Source organism: Arachis duranensis, chromosome 5 (genome assembly GCF_000817695.3).
Source record: "Arachis duranensis cultivar V14167 chromosome 5, aradu.V14167.gnm2.J7QH, whole genome shotgun sequence".
In the NCBI taxonomy this organism is placed as follows: Eukaryota; Viridiplantae; Streptophyta; class Magnoliopsida; order Fabales; family Fabaceae; genus Arachis; species Arachis duranensis.
The window spans coordinates 101,850,444-101,866,286 of NC_029776.3; the positions used below are offsets into that span (position 1 = coordinate 101,850,444).

The window sequence follows — 15,843 nt, forward strand, 5'->3', positions numbered from 1 at the left end:
TGATACTTCGAACCTGAAATTGAACATAATAAAGCTCATGTAATCTAGATTATCAAGTAACCCTATTGCATGCCACTGCCAATTATTTATGAAAACCCAACATAACCCTTTACTAAATTTTTTTTTTTCTTACACTACACAGACACACACCCGTTAGACACTACTATGCCTTATATTCCACATTTTTTTTTTTGGTCATACAACTCACACACAGTCACACTCAACGGTCAACACACTATATTAAGGGTTCATCCACTGTCTCTAGTGAGACTTGAACCCAGATGCGGCACATTTGAGGCATGATGATGGACCACTAAGCTAAAGCCTCAGTTGCTTCCGTTCCTTGTTTAAACCCAGGTTTTGAACCCTGGTGTAGCATATTGGGATGCCCAACAAATCCTCCATTCTTGCCAAGCCTCAGCGGACCCTTTACGATAATTTAAAAGCATTAAATTGGACACACAGAGTTAGTGTTCTTGAACCACACTGTTACTAAAAGTGCTATTTGTCTATGATGTTACAAAATCCCTAATCTCTCACTTTGAACCGGAAAATAAAAAAAAAAAGGACACGACAGAAAACAACCACCAAAATACCAAATTGTAGTAACTAGCCAACAATATACTGCTATTTGATGATAAAAGCATGAACCGGTAAAGCTCTGTTTATACTAGCTACTAGGTTTCAGAACGTTTTATATGGTTCCTCAAACAATCTTTACCTACCTGTGCATAATGCTCCGGAAGCAAATTTAAGATGGATATTATTTATTATTTACAAATAGAAAAAGTATCTAGATGTTGCAGGCGTGCAGCATGAAACAAGGATATTAAAATAAAAAATGGAATAAAAAAAAAAAGAAAGAAAAATACGTATCAACATGTAGTCAAAATCTCAGCACCCGTCCTTGTTATCAAAATGGTATGCTCAAACTGTGCAGCTGGACACCCATCGGCTGTTACTGTTGTCCAGTTGTCCGGCCATGTAACGGCGTCAGTGCTTCCCAATGTGAGGATAGGCTCTGCAGTTGAAGAATTTGTAGGATTTCATTTCAATACTAAATAAATAACAAGCATGATTAATGGAAAGCACTTGACTTATGTAACAAGTAACCACCTTATCATGTATTCGTGAATAGAAGATATTCACTTCCAATAAACATCAAGAACTATTAGGCATAAAGATATGAAAATATTATTAAAACATTTATTTTTGTATTTGAGTTAGGATGAATTATATGAAATATAGAATAAATAATCTACAATTGGTGCATTTTTCTTAAAGATATCCACTAGTAAGGACCTAGTAAAACATTTTATTAAGTACAGGACCTAACTATAAAATTTTAAATTGTAAAGACTTGGTTAAAATTTGGTACAATTATAGAGACTAATAGAGTAATTAAACCGAATTAATAATGAATATGACAAATAGTAACTGATTGTTTGCAGATACAATGAGCAGATTAGAATTGAGAAATAATAAGAAAAAGGTCATCACATCCATGTAGGTCTGCTTTCATAATGGAAAATCAAAATATAAATTTTCTTTTGGGATGGGGTGAGGGTGTACAACAAAAACAGGACTGAAAAACTTAGAATGCACAATAGATTGTAAGTTTCACAACTTAATTGGATGGACATGGAGGAAAAGTTTAACCATGAACCATCCATTGTTGTCCGGTTGAACCACAATGTAACACGGGAGGCAGCATAGCATAGAAAATTAGCAGTGAACAACTCTAAATCTAGGTAGAATTTAACAATTCACTTACCAATTGTAAATGTTTGACCTTCAACCATGCAACCTGCTTTGTTATTACCTGTCATGATATAAAAATAAAAGTTATCTGGAAAGAAAATATACTGAATTACTATTCTGAAACTTCTGGAGCTTTCTAGTAGCTACACAACAAAAAGTAAAGGAAAACAAGAAGGGGCAGGGGAAGGCCGCTCAGGTTCTTATGTTGATTTATAGCATCTACGTTAAAAAAAATAAAACAAAAAGGTTTATTGAAGACAACCAAATGGCCAATTTACCAGCATTTCACCATAATGAACCAACAGTAAGATTTTCTTAGTATCTTTCAATAGGATATCAATAATTTATCTACGGAAGCTACGAATTCTTATATATCCAAATATCAATACTCTATCTATGGTACACTGGCCTTATAACTTTAGTTTTCATTGTGTAGTTGAGACATATGGTTTCTCATAAGTCTTTGTCTATGTCTCTGTTCTCCTCTCTTTTTCACTGACTGGTTTCAAATAAATGTGATAGAGACCAGCTAAAGTGGAAGTGCCCATTACGGGTTGCAAGGAAACACATGGTCCCAACTTCTTTGTTTTGTATTTTTTGTACTTTCTGATGGCAGGGGTAAAAAACATCCATCTCTATATTTCTGTCGCAGAGACAAAATCCAAACACAATGTAGCACCTTTTTTAATGTGGGCTTAAGCCATGGTCTTAACTCCACACAAATTAGGCTATCACATTGACTCAAGACTTAACTCTCCTAGACTCTATCTCTAATAGTCAACCTATAGTTGTAGCAGTCTTTTTCGAAGTTAGGTCCTCTTTTATTTTAATACACGAGACGTTGGTACGGAAAAGTGAACCATAAGGCACACATATGTCATGGTATACCTAAGCATACAAATTTAATCTAACATCCACATGTAGATCACGATAAAATGATGCATATGCAAATGATGACTATGCTGCTACAACAGTAAAAATGTAAAAGTTTGAGATAATAAATAGCAAGTAGCGATCATAACAGAGTCTATGTAAATGTACAATATTCATCATCCATGTTCATGTCATCCATATCCATTGTCATCCATCATATACAACAACAACAACAAAGCTTTTGTCCCACCAGGTGAGGTCGACTACATGAATTAAACGATGTCATTGAGCTCTATCATGTATTATGTCTACAGAGAGACCGTTTACATATAGATCTCGTTTGACCACCTCATGAATAGTCTTCTTAGGTCTTCCTCTGCCTTTCACCCCCTTGTCCATCTTCCATCTCATCCATCTTCCTGACTGGGTGTTCTGTCGGTCTTCTTCTCACATGTCCAAATCACATGAGACGCGATTCTACCATCTTTTCCACAATGGGTGCTACTCCAACTCTCTCCCTTATATCTTCGTTCCTTATTTTATCCCTATCTATTTCACTTTTACTATATGTCAACCTTTATTATTATTAATTTAGCTTTGTACATGTGGACAATGACACTAGCATATTAATATACTCTTATCGTTAGAAACAAGTAGGGTGAATAATGATACTCTGAAATCCAAATTAAAACATTTTCTTTTAATACAGACATGTTTTTTAAAATAGGACATCTTTTGATTATATTAAATACAAAAATATTAAATGGTTTCAACCTTAATTTCTTGTAGAATAATCTCTAATAATTTTATTGAATACAACAACAAAAAAACCTTGTCCCACTAGGTGTGGTCGGCTACATGAATCAAACGACGCCATTGAGCTCTGTCATGTATCATGTTTACAGCGAGACCGTTTACATGTAGATCCCTTTTGACCACCTCATGAATAGTCTTTTCAAGTCTTCCTCTGCCTTTCACTCCTTGTCCATCCTCCATCTCATCCACCCTCCTAACTGGGTGTTCTTTCACCCCTTATCCATCTTCCATCTCATCCACCCTCCTGACTGGGTGTTCTGTCAGTCTTCTTCTCACATGTCCAAACCACTTGAGATGCAATTCTACCATCTTTTCCACAATGGGTACTACTCTAACTCTCTCTCTTATATCTTCGTTCCTTATTTTATCCAATCGCGTATGACCACTCATCCATCTCAACATCTTCATCTCTGTCACACTTAGCTTATGTTTGTGCTCCCTTTTAGCCGCCAACACTTCGTACCATAAAGCATAGTCGGTCTTATAGCAGTACGATAGAATTTACCTTTAAGTTTTAAAGGTACTTTTCTGTCGCATATAAAACAAATGTACTCCGCCATTTTGACCAACCTACTTGGATCCTATGATTTACATCCTATCCAATCTCTTCGTTATCCTGTATGATGCACCCAAAATACTTAAAACTTTTAACCTTTTGTAAGGTGTTTTTTCTAATTTTCACCTCTATATTAAGGTTTTTCCTTCTCAAACCAAACTTACATTCCATATATTCTATCTTGTTACGACTTATACGCAGATCATACACTTCTAAAGCTTCTCTCCATAAATCCAAAGGTCAGAGTATGCAAAGCTAGCGGTTAGCATCACTATACAAAATTATATACCCAAGTTATATATAGACTCCTTTTGTACAGACATCGCCAATCCCATCCCACAAGGGTACTCCTATCCAGATGGGCTCTAACAAAAGATAAACAAAGTAAAACCCTAATCCTTCTGTATTAGCCCACTGATCAAAAAGTATGGCCCAAAAATCATGTGCAGAGGGATCGCTCTAACCTAGCCCAAACAGGCTAAATTACCACCTTGGGTTCCCTTCAATCTGAAACCTCTCAGTGCACTTCCAATTATAACACCAGAACAGAGCAATCACAAACACTCCTAAATTCATTGGCACACTTAAGCAATCATAACCACAAATAGCAAACATGGAAATGCAATGCATTGCAAAACTCTTATCCGTATTTCATCACAAGGACATCACCTCAGAAATTCAGGTTGGTGCGAGCATGCTAACTAGTGGTCGTCAAATTATCCATCCCTTCAAGAACGAGAGCATAGCTCCCTTGTCTTGGAATATAATCAACAACATAATCCTAATCATATTCATGTTATTAATCTCATTTCATTGATCACCCTCACGTGTCGATCACCGCCGCCCCTCTTTCACGATGACAGATTGCATGAACCCATACTCATGACGGCACCGCTTTCCCACTTTCCAAACTCAAATAGCGCACACAGACATATCTTTGGATGTAGCCCTTTTTCATCATCATGACTACCACGCAGACTCATCACAATTTGCAAAACTAGTGCAGAGCACCCTTGTCCGATTTCATATTTCATTTGAGGAACTAGTACAGAGCACGCTTATCCGATCTTATCTCATTTCATCAGTCACCCTCACATGGTGTCGGCATCGCTACCCCTCTTTCATGATGACGGATTACATCAAAATCAAAAACAAAACTTTCATGGAACTAATGCAAAGTGTTATTATCTGTTATGCTAGAAATGAATATTTTCATTTAATATCAAAATCAATTGGGTCGATATCCTTAGACACGTGTTCAAACAAATTCCTAGGCTGGGACATCAATCTCAAATTCTCAATAAGGTCACTAGGGAGTAATTACCCAAATCAGTCTCCAAGACTTTAAAAACAGACATTTTAGTTCCCAAAAAAAATTAATACACAGATTAATTCCTAACGTTTTTCTTTGTCAGACATAACAGTCCCCCGTCTATTTTACTTTTAATCGGTGTATTAATTTTTCTTAAAGACTAAAATGTCCGCTTTTAAAATCTTTGGAGACTGATTTGGGTATTTACTCGATTATTAGAGCTTGGAGGACTCGCATCATGGCCTTTTTATCTCAAATCATATGTAGTATTATTCAATGGTCATCAAATTCCTCTCTAGGGTTCAGCACATCTTGGCCAATCATTCATATAAATTCTCAACGTTTTTCAATATCCACAATTAAGCCCTATAATTAAAATCATATGACTAATCCTAAACTATATCAAGGTTCACCCCATAATTATTTGCCTCAAACCAATTCCACAAGGCATTCTGCCAATTAGGTACAATTCCCATCAACTAGGGTATCTAGATCAAACACTCCAACTGAGGCAATTCACACATCAACCCATAACATTTTCCATAAACTTTACCACTGTAAAGGACTGAAGGAGTGCAAGGCTCTAGATCAATAGTTAACCTCTCCAAATACTCAAAACTGCAGTAAGGCAGAAGTTACAACATAGACCTATTTCTCCAAAAATTCACTATATACCTTGGGGAATCCCACAAATTCCCATTTCAAACTAGAGTTCACAATCTTTCTAATGATTTTGTCCCCATAGAAATCAGATCACTGAGCACATTGATACAAATTTTACAAAATACTGCATTATGCAGAAAACCTGAATTCAGAAAACCAACCTCATAGGCAACTTCCAAAAAATTGGATAAATTGCTACATCGATCGGATTCAGCACAAACTTGGTGTACCTCAACTAGGGTCACTAATTTCTCACTTCCAATTGGTTACCCAAAATTCAGATAACTGAGCAATTTGTTGTAGATTTTACAAAACACTGAGTTATGCAGATTTTCTGGTTCAGCAAAACAGCAAGATAGGTTTCTTTCAGAAATTGTACAAATTTCATCACTGATCTGATTGCCCTTAAATTTTGTGGTTATCAACTAGACTCACACACCTTTCCATTCTAATTGGTTGCACATAAATCAGACCACGGAGCAATTAGTTATAAACTTTACAATATACTACATAACGCAGAAAATCTGTTTCAAGAAACCAGCGCCATAATCAACTTAACAAAATTACATAAAAATGCTACTCTGATCTGATTTGGCTCCAATTTGATGTGCAGCAACTTAAGTCACATATCTTTCATTTCCAATTGGTTTCAAGTGAATAGAAGCTCTAAAGAAGTTATGCATCTTGGAAGTAGCTGCCCCGTTTTGAAAATCAGCTTTTTAAAATATTGCAGGGGCCATTTTCCAAAAATCAAAACTCATTCTCTAAAACCCCAATCCACCTGAAATTTGGTGAAAACAAACTAGGTATACCAAATTTTGATATAAAATTAATCCCATACAAAAATGATTTCTGACGTGAGAGCAGTAATTAAAACAAGTTACTCGTTTATGCAGAAAATTTTGCATAAACCAGATTTCACAAAATCAACAACCTCACAACCTAAATTTTAATTTAGGCATTTTCAAAAGCTCAATCCAAATTTGTCACACCTATTCTACCAATTGAAACTTGTTCCAAGGGTTAGTTCCCCTTAATTGGCCAGAATTCACTTTTTCACCATTTTTCAGATTCTAATTAGGCCAATTGCTTGCTGCACAAGCCTAACCACTAACACTCCATCAATAACCATTTTAAACCTTCAAACAGATTCAAAATCACTAATATAAGGTGGTGAACAGTAATTAGGGTTCAAATATCAACTCTAACACAGTTTTGGCTTTCCACCCTCAAACTTTGTACTAGTAGCTAAAAATTCAGCAAATTCACCAACACAATCAACCACCATCATCAAAATCAGCCACATGCAATCAGTTTAATTCATCAAAACTCACATGCAAAGCTCTGTTCAAAGTTCACAACAATAACTAGCCGCATGCATCTGTTATTGTTAGGTATCTAAGGAAAGTGGGAAACCACACCTTAAAAGCTAGCTGTGAAGGGGGAAGAACCACTCTTCTTATATACAACATCAAGCATCCCATACTACTCGATGTGGGACTTTGAGCACCCCATAATACCCAAGTCCCCAACAATACACCGGCCCTGGAGAGCCGACGTCCACCGCGGCTTCACTCTATCGACACTAACCCAACGGTAGCCACTTTGCTACGGTCTATCAATATTCGGTATTCACCTTAATCCAGCCTATAGGTAGCCCTTTCCATGGCGCCGACAACCACGCTCTGATACCAATTGTTACGATTTCTCTAGTATCCTTACTGTTAGGGCAGAATTGAGTGTAGAAGATAAGGGTAGAAGGAAAGAGCAGAATAACTGAACAGAGGAAGGAATTATCGAAGTGATAATTACCCCACTGACAGAATAATATTATAGATGTAAATGAAAGAAAAACAAGAATAATTGACTTTCGAGATGTCAATTCTCTCCCTCTAGATTTTCACTCCACTTATTTCCTGCCTACTAGCTTTTCCAGCCTTCCTATTTATAATATCTAATCCTATAACTACTGCCCTAAAGATGTGGAGTTTCAGAATTTAAAATTCAGTTTGCTACTTTTTCTCCTCTCCTTTTATAAGTATATTTAAAAGGAGTTAAATCCCTATTATCTCTTTGGTTTGTTGCAACATCCTTCTAAAAATCAAGAAAACATGTTTCCTACCTCATTGGTGAAAATCGATTGTGGTTGTGTGATTTGGTTGTGATGCAGTGCAGCAGCTCAAGCTCCTCCCTTCCTCTTGAGCTCATCTTCTAGTTTTCAATGAGGGAATGATGGTTGTGGTGGGTGATCACTAAAATCCCAGCTCCTCTTCTCTCTTTCTTGAGTCCTTTAGGAACCTTATTCCAAAATTCTGCTCCTTTGTTGCTTTGAGGTTCCAGCCGTCTGATGATGATGATGGTGAGATTGGATGATCAAGTTTGGCTCCTTAATTTTCTCTCTCTCGAACTCGCGGCCCCATTTCTCTCTAATTCTCCAAGAACTTGATGATTCTTGAAGAAGATTGGTGCTGTGTAATGTGTTTATGGCCGGTTATGTGGTGTGGGAGTGGGCTGAAATTTCTGCACCTCCTCGGCTATATATATAGAGAGGAGAGAGGGTTCACAAGTAAGCCCCTCACTGGGAAAGGCTTGACTGAAAGGCCTCTTTGCTTGGGACCAAGCCGCTTTGAGCTCGGCAAACAAGCCACTTTCCCGCGTCTCACATTTTTGGGTACTCAAGTTCGTCAGGTTAGAGTTTTTTAATTCAAACTCTAACTTTCAAGACATTCCAAGTGAACCCTCCAAGAATCATATAACTACACTCCACACACACATCTTAAAATTCCGAAATTACAGTTTTACTCCTAAGGGGCCAAATTGCAATTTACTGAAACTTTGGGGTCAAAATGCAATTATTTTCGTACTAGCCATTATATTTAAATTTTAATCGGATAAGTTCTCTTCTATTCCTTAATCGTTTCCTCTTTTAGAGGGAAAACGGGTTAATTCATATTTTTAAGAAATAAAATTCTAGACTTCAACACAAATTTTGATCTCCTAAAAATTCGGGATACACAACCTAAATCCTGAGCTGTACAGTTGAGGGTAGAATAGCAGTGAATGCATGTGCTTGGTGGCATACGTATTGGAGAGACTTAGCCTTGCTAATGCACAGTCTATTTTCCTTTTTCTGCAACTGGTAATCCTTTTTTTTCTCATTCCTCCTCAAATGATCGACAGACCACACAAGTTCATCTCGAGTAGGCAGATTAAGATACAACTATTCATATGTCTATCAAACAAATTAAACCTTTTTAGAGAAATAGTTCATCAAAACTACTGAAGTGACAAGGTAATCGAGCATACACACTATTACGGTAACATGAAATAATTTATACTCCTAATAGATGTGCTTTTATTTTATTTGTTTAGTGTTTTTTGGAAAATATCAATTATGAATGTAATTAACAGATGGTCATTCTAAAAATCATGATATTTGTATCAAATCAACATTCTATATCACATTAACAAACCATTTCATACTTTCTGTTACATACCATATACAATACCAATTTTCTTCAACAATCCAAATAAAACACATCACTTCAAAGTTAAATGCATTCAAAACATAATTGGATTTCACATGATCAATCATTAAAGAAATTAGATATACGTGTAGCCAATTGTTGAAATACTTTTAACCTCAGCTAAATTGGTCTTAGGGAAACAAAGGCAATGCAATGAAATCATATCGTTTAATACGTCACTTACGGTGATGTAAAATAATTGGCTCAGAATGGAACACTTTTCCCACACCATGCCCAACAAACCGCTCCACTACACCATAGCCATACTTAGCAGCATGCTCACTGAGGTAACATTTCAAGCTAAGAGATAAGGCTAGAGAATTTATACAAGAGGCCATCAAGTGTAGTTAACACCATCAATTGATACAAATGATAATCGTGCCAAAGCAGAAATAGATGCAGAACTACTCAGTATAACACACAAAATAAATGTAAAAATTTTGAAATCAAATTCTTGAGCGGGTTTGAGTGAATTGCTTTAATTTAAAAGACAAAAAAAGGTTAAAAATAAAAACACATCTGCAATGACATGCCATCTAAATATACATATGCTTACACCTGATGAAGAATGTTTGTATGACATCAAACTATTTGCTTCACAAAGACCAAATTAAAGTGTTAAAGACCTTATTGTGCTTCCCAAATCATGCTCAAGCAGGTTGCTTGACAATATAGAGACTTGGTCACTTGGATAACTAGGTTCCATTTCCCTAGCAACTAACCCAAGAGATAGAACCATGCAAACCTCTCAAAACCACTTAATAGGTCTCTTTTACAATATGCCACTGTTTCTAAACAAAACACCACCCTTTTTAAACTATTTACTCAGGTGTCACTGTTTTGCCATATTGGCACCTCTTTTTTTTCTTTTGCATACTGACTGGGAGGCATCTAGGAAAAAAGGTGTCTTCCACGTGGAAAACACCAATCAAGAAGCGCCTTCAGTTCCAAAAAGGCCAAAGCGTGTAGCACCTTTCGCTAGGAAAACACTGAATCGAAAGGTGATTTCAGGCTGAAAATGCCAAGCGTGAAAGCGCCTCCAGTGATGTGTAAACGTGAATAGGTTGTTGATTTATATAACATAATTAACAATTAATAATCAATAATTAACTAATGTTAATTATTAATTATGTTACATAAATTAACAAACTATTACTTTATACATGCAGCGGAAGTCTTTATTTGGCATTTTCAGCTTGAACTCGCCTTCTCATTCAGCATTTCCACGCGCTTCCCTGATTGGCATTTTCCACGTGAAAGACGCACTTAGGCACCTCTCAGTGAGCACCCCAAAAAAAATACATGGTGCCACTTTGGCAAAAGATGGCACTTGGATAAATAGTTTGAAAATAATGACATTCTGATAATATGTTTTAGGAACAGTGGCATATTGGAAGGGGGAAAAAACCACTTAATAAGAATGCATTTTTAATAAAAGTAAGCTTTTTCTTGACAACCATGAACAGGAGAAGTCAAGGAAAGGCTACAAAGCCACAATAGAAGGCACCGGAACTAAAATTAGGACCAAATATCTGGCTTTATTCTTTAGTTACAAAATGGGCTTTCAAGCAATCACTTGGCCTTCAGGGTGTGAAGACCAACAACTCATCATTAATATTATGTTAATATCAAGAAGTTGAAAAGCCATGATTAATCTTAAATCATAGCAAACATCGTTTCAAGTAAAATTTATGATTTAATGCTTCTAGTGAAATATTTACTTGTATATTTATTTTTCTCCTTTACAAAACGAGCTCTAGAAAACTGTACCTGATTCTCTTGCCAATTTTTCTAAAAGGAGCACCATCCTTGCAAACAGCTATTCCCTTCTCCAAGCACTCTTGAGTTACCTGCAAACATTATGTAAAATGATTTGCTCAATAACTAATCTAAATTATTTCTTAACTAGCATTGCTAATGAGGCTGGTAGAGAACTATTTACCACAACAAGGTTTTTCATTTCATCACTGACTTCCCCGCAGAAAAATGTCTTTGACGTGTCCCCATGATATCCCTGAAACATACAATTAGCAAAGAATACAATTACATGATAATTAATAATAAAAAGAGGAATTGGAGGGAAAGCAGAAGATCAACTATGCAAGCAGAAGGGCTAATGAGGAAAATTTGTATATATTATTATGGTGAGTTATGGAATTAGTGTGAACGTAGGATCGTAATATAAAAAAAGGACAAAATGATCCCATGACCTTTTCAGGGCTTTAAGTCTCTCCGTATCACATTCCACTACAAGTCTAACTACCGTATCATGCTGCTTATTCCCCCTCAATATTGATGCAGTATCTTCTGACACTGTCCTATACTACCCTGGCCCTTTCTATTCCTTACTTGGACCCCCTTCATTCCCCTCTTTATTTGTTCTTTTATGTACTCTACTAATAGGTGGTGCAACATGTGAGGTCCTACCAGATTATGTATACACTTTACTTTGGGATTACTAATTACTTAATCGCAACCCTAAGCACTTTCTTGAACATACATATAATTATAATTCTTAAAACAGCGAGAATGACAATTAAGAATGTAGTTCAAGATGATTTCCATTTTCTGGATATAGGGGCATACACAGAAAGGCAATTAAAAAAGTGATCTGTTCACTAAATAAATTTTCACCAGGAAATTAGAAGCATACATTCAGGTATACTGTCACATCAATATTAATAATGTCACCATTCTGCAGAAAAGAGATAAATGTCATCAGCTTATGAGTGATATGCATACCAAGGATAAAGTGAAAAAATAAATTAATAATTATGTATATAGAGAGGCTTGTGAAACCTGTAACTGCCTAGAATCAGGTATTCCATGGCACATGCACTCATTAACTGATGTGCACACACTTTTTGGAAATCCACCATAGCCAAGGGGTGAGGGATAAGCACCAGCATCAATTATCATCTGATGCACTGCTTTATCAATTTCATTAGTTGTAACAGACGGCTGACAATATAAACAAAAATAACATCAGATACAGAAAGGAAAGCTGTGTACACTACTTTACATAGAGGCATCAGACAGAATGGAAAAAACATATCAAACAAAAATAACATAACTTGCCACTTGAATAATTAAATTAAAATCCAAACGAGGTCATGAGCAAACTTCAAATGTTATTGGTGCTTACTACTTAGTTCTAAACCCCACCCTAAACATTACAATAGAAATCTTAAACTTATCTAATTCAATAAATACATAAGAATACATGTAGATATTGTGTGTGTGTGTGTGTGTGTACTCCCGAGAGTGCTAAATTAAGAACCAATGAACTAATAGTTAAAAAAATTATTTTTTTAATTATTTTGACAAAAAGAAGAATTTCATTAAGAAGATGGGAAGGATAATACAAATTGGGGGATAAGGGATCCCCTATACAAAAGTAAAAGCAAAAAACAAGATTTACCTATAAAACATAGCTTTCCAATCTCTCAACATGTCCAAGAGGGAAGGTCCCTTCTAAAGATTATGAGCTTTACACAAACTAGATGCTAGGCATCTAATTGTAATAATCTCTATCTTGCAAGAGAAGGCTAACATAGAATAAATAAATGGCTTGTAAAGTACGCAATAAATCTTACCCTAACCAATGTTCCTGCATAGTTTAAGACCCTTGCTGCAAGCTCACATGAAGCCCTCATGTTAGCTATACCTTCAGAATCATGAATTTGATATTCACTTGAAATTTCTGGTAGTATTTCTGAAGCTGCATAAGGAGGCCTTGGTATGTGATCAGGAACAGGGAGACGTGGTGATACTCTCCCACGCCTCAACGGTGGATTCCTTTTAGACTTTGTTAGAACTTGACGTTCACGTTCTCTTCATATGACCAGAGAAAAGGTAAGAATCTTCACAAAAGCTGCATCAGCTTTCATGCGCACATACACATTCACCATTACTTGGATAATAGAAAATAAATGCAAGTGTAGAAAAGTTAGGCAATGAATTATTTTCTGAATACAGAACTTCAGTATTTCTTGGCAAAGAAGATATTAGAGGAGGAAATGAAAATTGGATGCCTACAAAATTTAAAGAAGGCACCTTAATATTCCAAGATCTAAACAATAGGAAACCTAAAAAATGTTATACAGAACAGGGGAAAATAGAGAAAAGATGAATGAAATTAATATCATTGAAATATTCTATTACACAAGCAACAGGTCAAGCATTTAACAGTGAAAACATGCATACAAGTACATCACTAAAGCCTCAGAACATAAGATACATGTATACTGAGCAGTTTTCTATGCTAAGATTGCTAACAAACTGTCTTACATATATTAAGAATTCCCAGTGTACAAAAGAAAATTGTTATAAGAATCAATATCAACAATTAACTTCCAATCTAAACCAGTCAAATGTTTCCATAATGTTCGATCAATCAAAATAAGCAGTAGAAGGGACATTGTCAAATGTTTTTCCTAGAATAATATTTAGAGGATCATGCATGCATTTATTTCTTTCAAGGGCTAAATTGTCAAATCAATAATCTTTCGGAGCTAAATTGATAGCTTCCATTAAACAAAGTTCTTTTTAATACTTTTTATCTAAATTGAAATCTTTCATACATTATTACACACTGAAAAGTACAAGTTCAATCCACTGTAACACAAACAATAGCACAATAAGTGTACCTTCTGATTTTCATGGCCTCCTCCAACCCAGCCAACTTCCGAGCAAAAACCACAAAGTGCTTTCTTGAAAGTGATTGATTTCCTGTCGTAACAACACAGGAAGTGTAGATTAATTCATATTATTTGTCAACAGTTCAAAAACTAATGATATATTAAATACGCAAAATAACAGAAAATTGGGCGAACCGTGAAGGGTAGTAGAGCGTGGGAGAGTGAGTGGGGAGCCAGTAAAAAGGGAGGAAGTTGAAGAGGACGGTGATGCTTCGCCATGGAAGGAAGATGAGAGTTTGAGAAATGAAGTGTGAGTGAGCGAGGCAGTGAGCACCATTCTACCTCTTGCTCTGTCTCTGCAGAGAGTGAAGATAACGGAACAAGAGGGGGTTTGATATTTTTGAATGAAAAAAATCCGAGCAGAGAACAATTTTTTTTTTTGGTTGTGGAGCAGAATAGAATTTATATATGAGCTAGGAGTGTATGGGCTGGGCCCTGCCTTGGCCCAAATTAAGCCACAATAGGCTGAATTAAGACAATCGAACTGACTGACCAAAATATGAAAAAATAATTTTTTGCATATTATATTATTTTAAATTTGTTGATTGTTAAAAATTAAAATAATTTAATAGATTTTTTTTACGGTTCGTCTACAATTAATTTTTATCCTAAATAATGACTATTCTGGTGGCTGATTCTTAGAACTATTTTTTCTTTTTTGATATCTAACTGTTTAAACATACCTTACATTAACGACCACTTTTATCATAAGTATTCATATTTTGATGACACCTTTGAATTTACTCAAAATCAAGATAGGTCTTCGAACTAAGTTGTTAAATTTTTCAATTCAAAGTACTCAACACTTTTTTTAAACACTGTAGGTCTTTATATTTTATAGATCTTTCTGTAAACTAATTAATAGTAATAGTAATATCTAGTTTTAAAAAGGGTTGGCGAAAGAAAATTTAAAATTCTCAAATTGGTGGAATGTTGAGTCTTACCTGAAAAAGTTAGTTAAATAAATACATACAGATATACAGTTTTACTTATATTGGTGAACATTCAATCTGAGGAATTGTTTAGTCGTCCAAAATAAAATTTGAGAAAATAATATTTAAAGTTTTTAGATTAGTGAAAAACGATCTGACTAGCTTAATAGATCTAAAAAGGCTTGATGAAATAATATCGAACGCTCTCATTAGGTTGGTTGTGATCCAATCTAAGCCAAAACTTAACTTGTGAGGGTTTCAAAAAAGAATATTAATTATACACTCATTTTATTATGGAACTTTCAAGTTACTTTTGAGAACTAGATGTAAGTATTTTAGATCAAGCTAGTATATATCGCTTATGTATATCTTTTCAACTCATATATGAAGTTTGGAAGTGAGTTTTAGTTTTACTTATGATGCCTCGTAAACGTTTTTAAAAGCTTTCTAAAGTTTATCTAGATCTCAAAAAATGTGCTTTAATATATATATGTGAGTTCTATTAAATCTCCTCTAAAATAATATGTAAATTATTCTCTATGATGTAGCACATTTTAATTAGATATTTTGTTTTAGTTTGAGTTAATTCAACCCAATAAGAATTAATATCTTAATTAAAGTAGAGCCATTTTATAATTAAATATTTTTATAAGATGGATGATTATATAATTTTTGTAAATATTCATAAATAAATTTATGTTTT

At 35.1% G+C, this 15,843-nt stretch overlaps 1 protein-coding gene across 1 annotated transcript; it reads right to left on the reverse strand.

The window, feature by feature from the left end:
* Nucleotides 1-593: 593 nt before the first annotated feature.
* LOC107491288 (methionine aminopeptidase 1B, chloroplastic) lies at nt 594-14,567 on the reverse strand. The gene is made up of 10 exons (XM_016112116.3): nt 14,344-14,567; nt 14,158-14,239; nt 13,105-13,342; nt 12,308-12,469; nt 12,162-12,203; nt 11,451-11,522; nt 11,279-11,358; nt 9,693-9,790; nt 1,775-1,822; nt 594-1,021 (listed from the first exon to the last, which is right to left on the reverse strand). Exons 1-10 carry the CDS (start codon nt 14,483-14,485, stop codon nt 876-878), a joined length of 1,110 nt encoding a protein of 369 aa, XP_015967602.1. The 5' UTR covers nt 14,486-14,567; the 3' UTR covers nt 594-875.
* Between the last annotated feature and the right edge of the window lie 1,276 nt (nt 14,568-15,843).

Bases quoted from the DNA above. Each gene is read 5' to 3' on its own strand.
- LOC107491288 (XM_016112116.3), bottom strand. From the start codon at position 14,485: ATGGTGCTCACTGCCTCGCTCACTCACACTTCATTTCTCAAACTCTCA. The intron at 14,240-14,343 runs GTTCGCCCAATT...TTGTTACGACAG, and splicing joins ACGCTCTACTACCCTTCACG to GAAATCAATCACTTTCAAGA. The intron at 12,470-13,104 runs GTAAGATTTATT...TTATATTGTCAG, and splicing joins ATGCAGGAACATTGGTTAGG to CCGTCTGTTACAACTAATGA.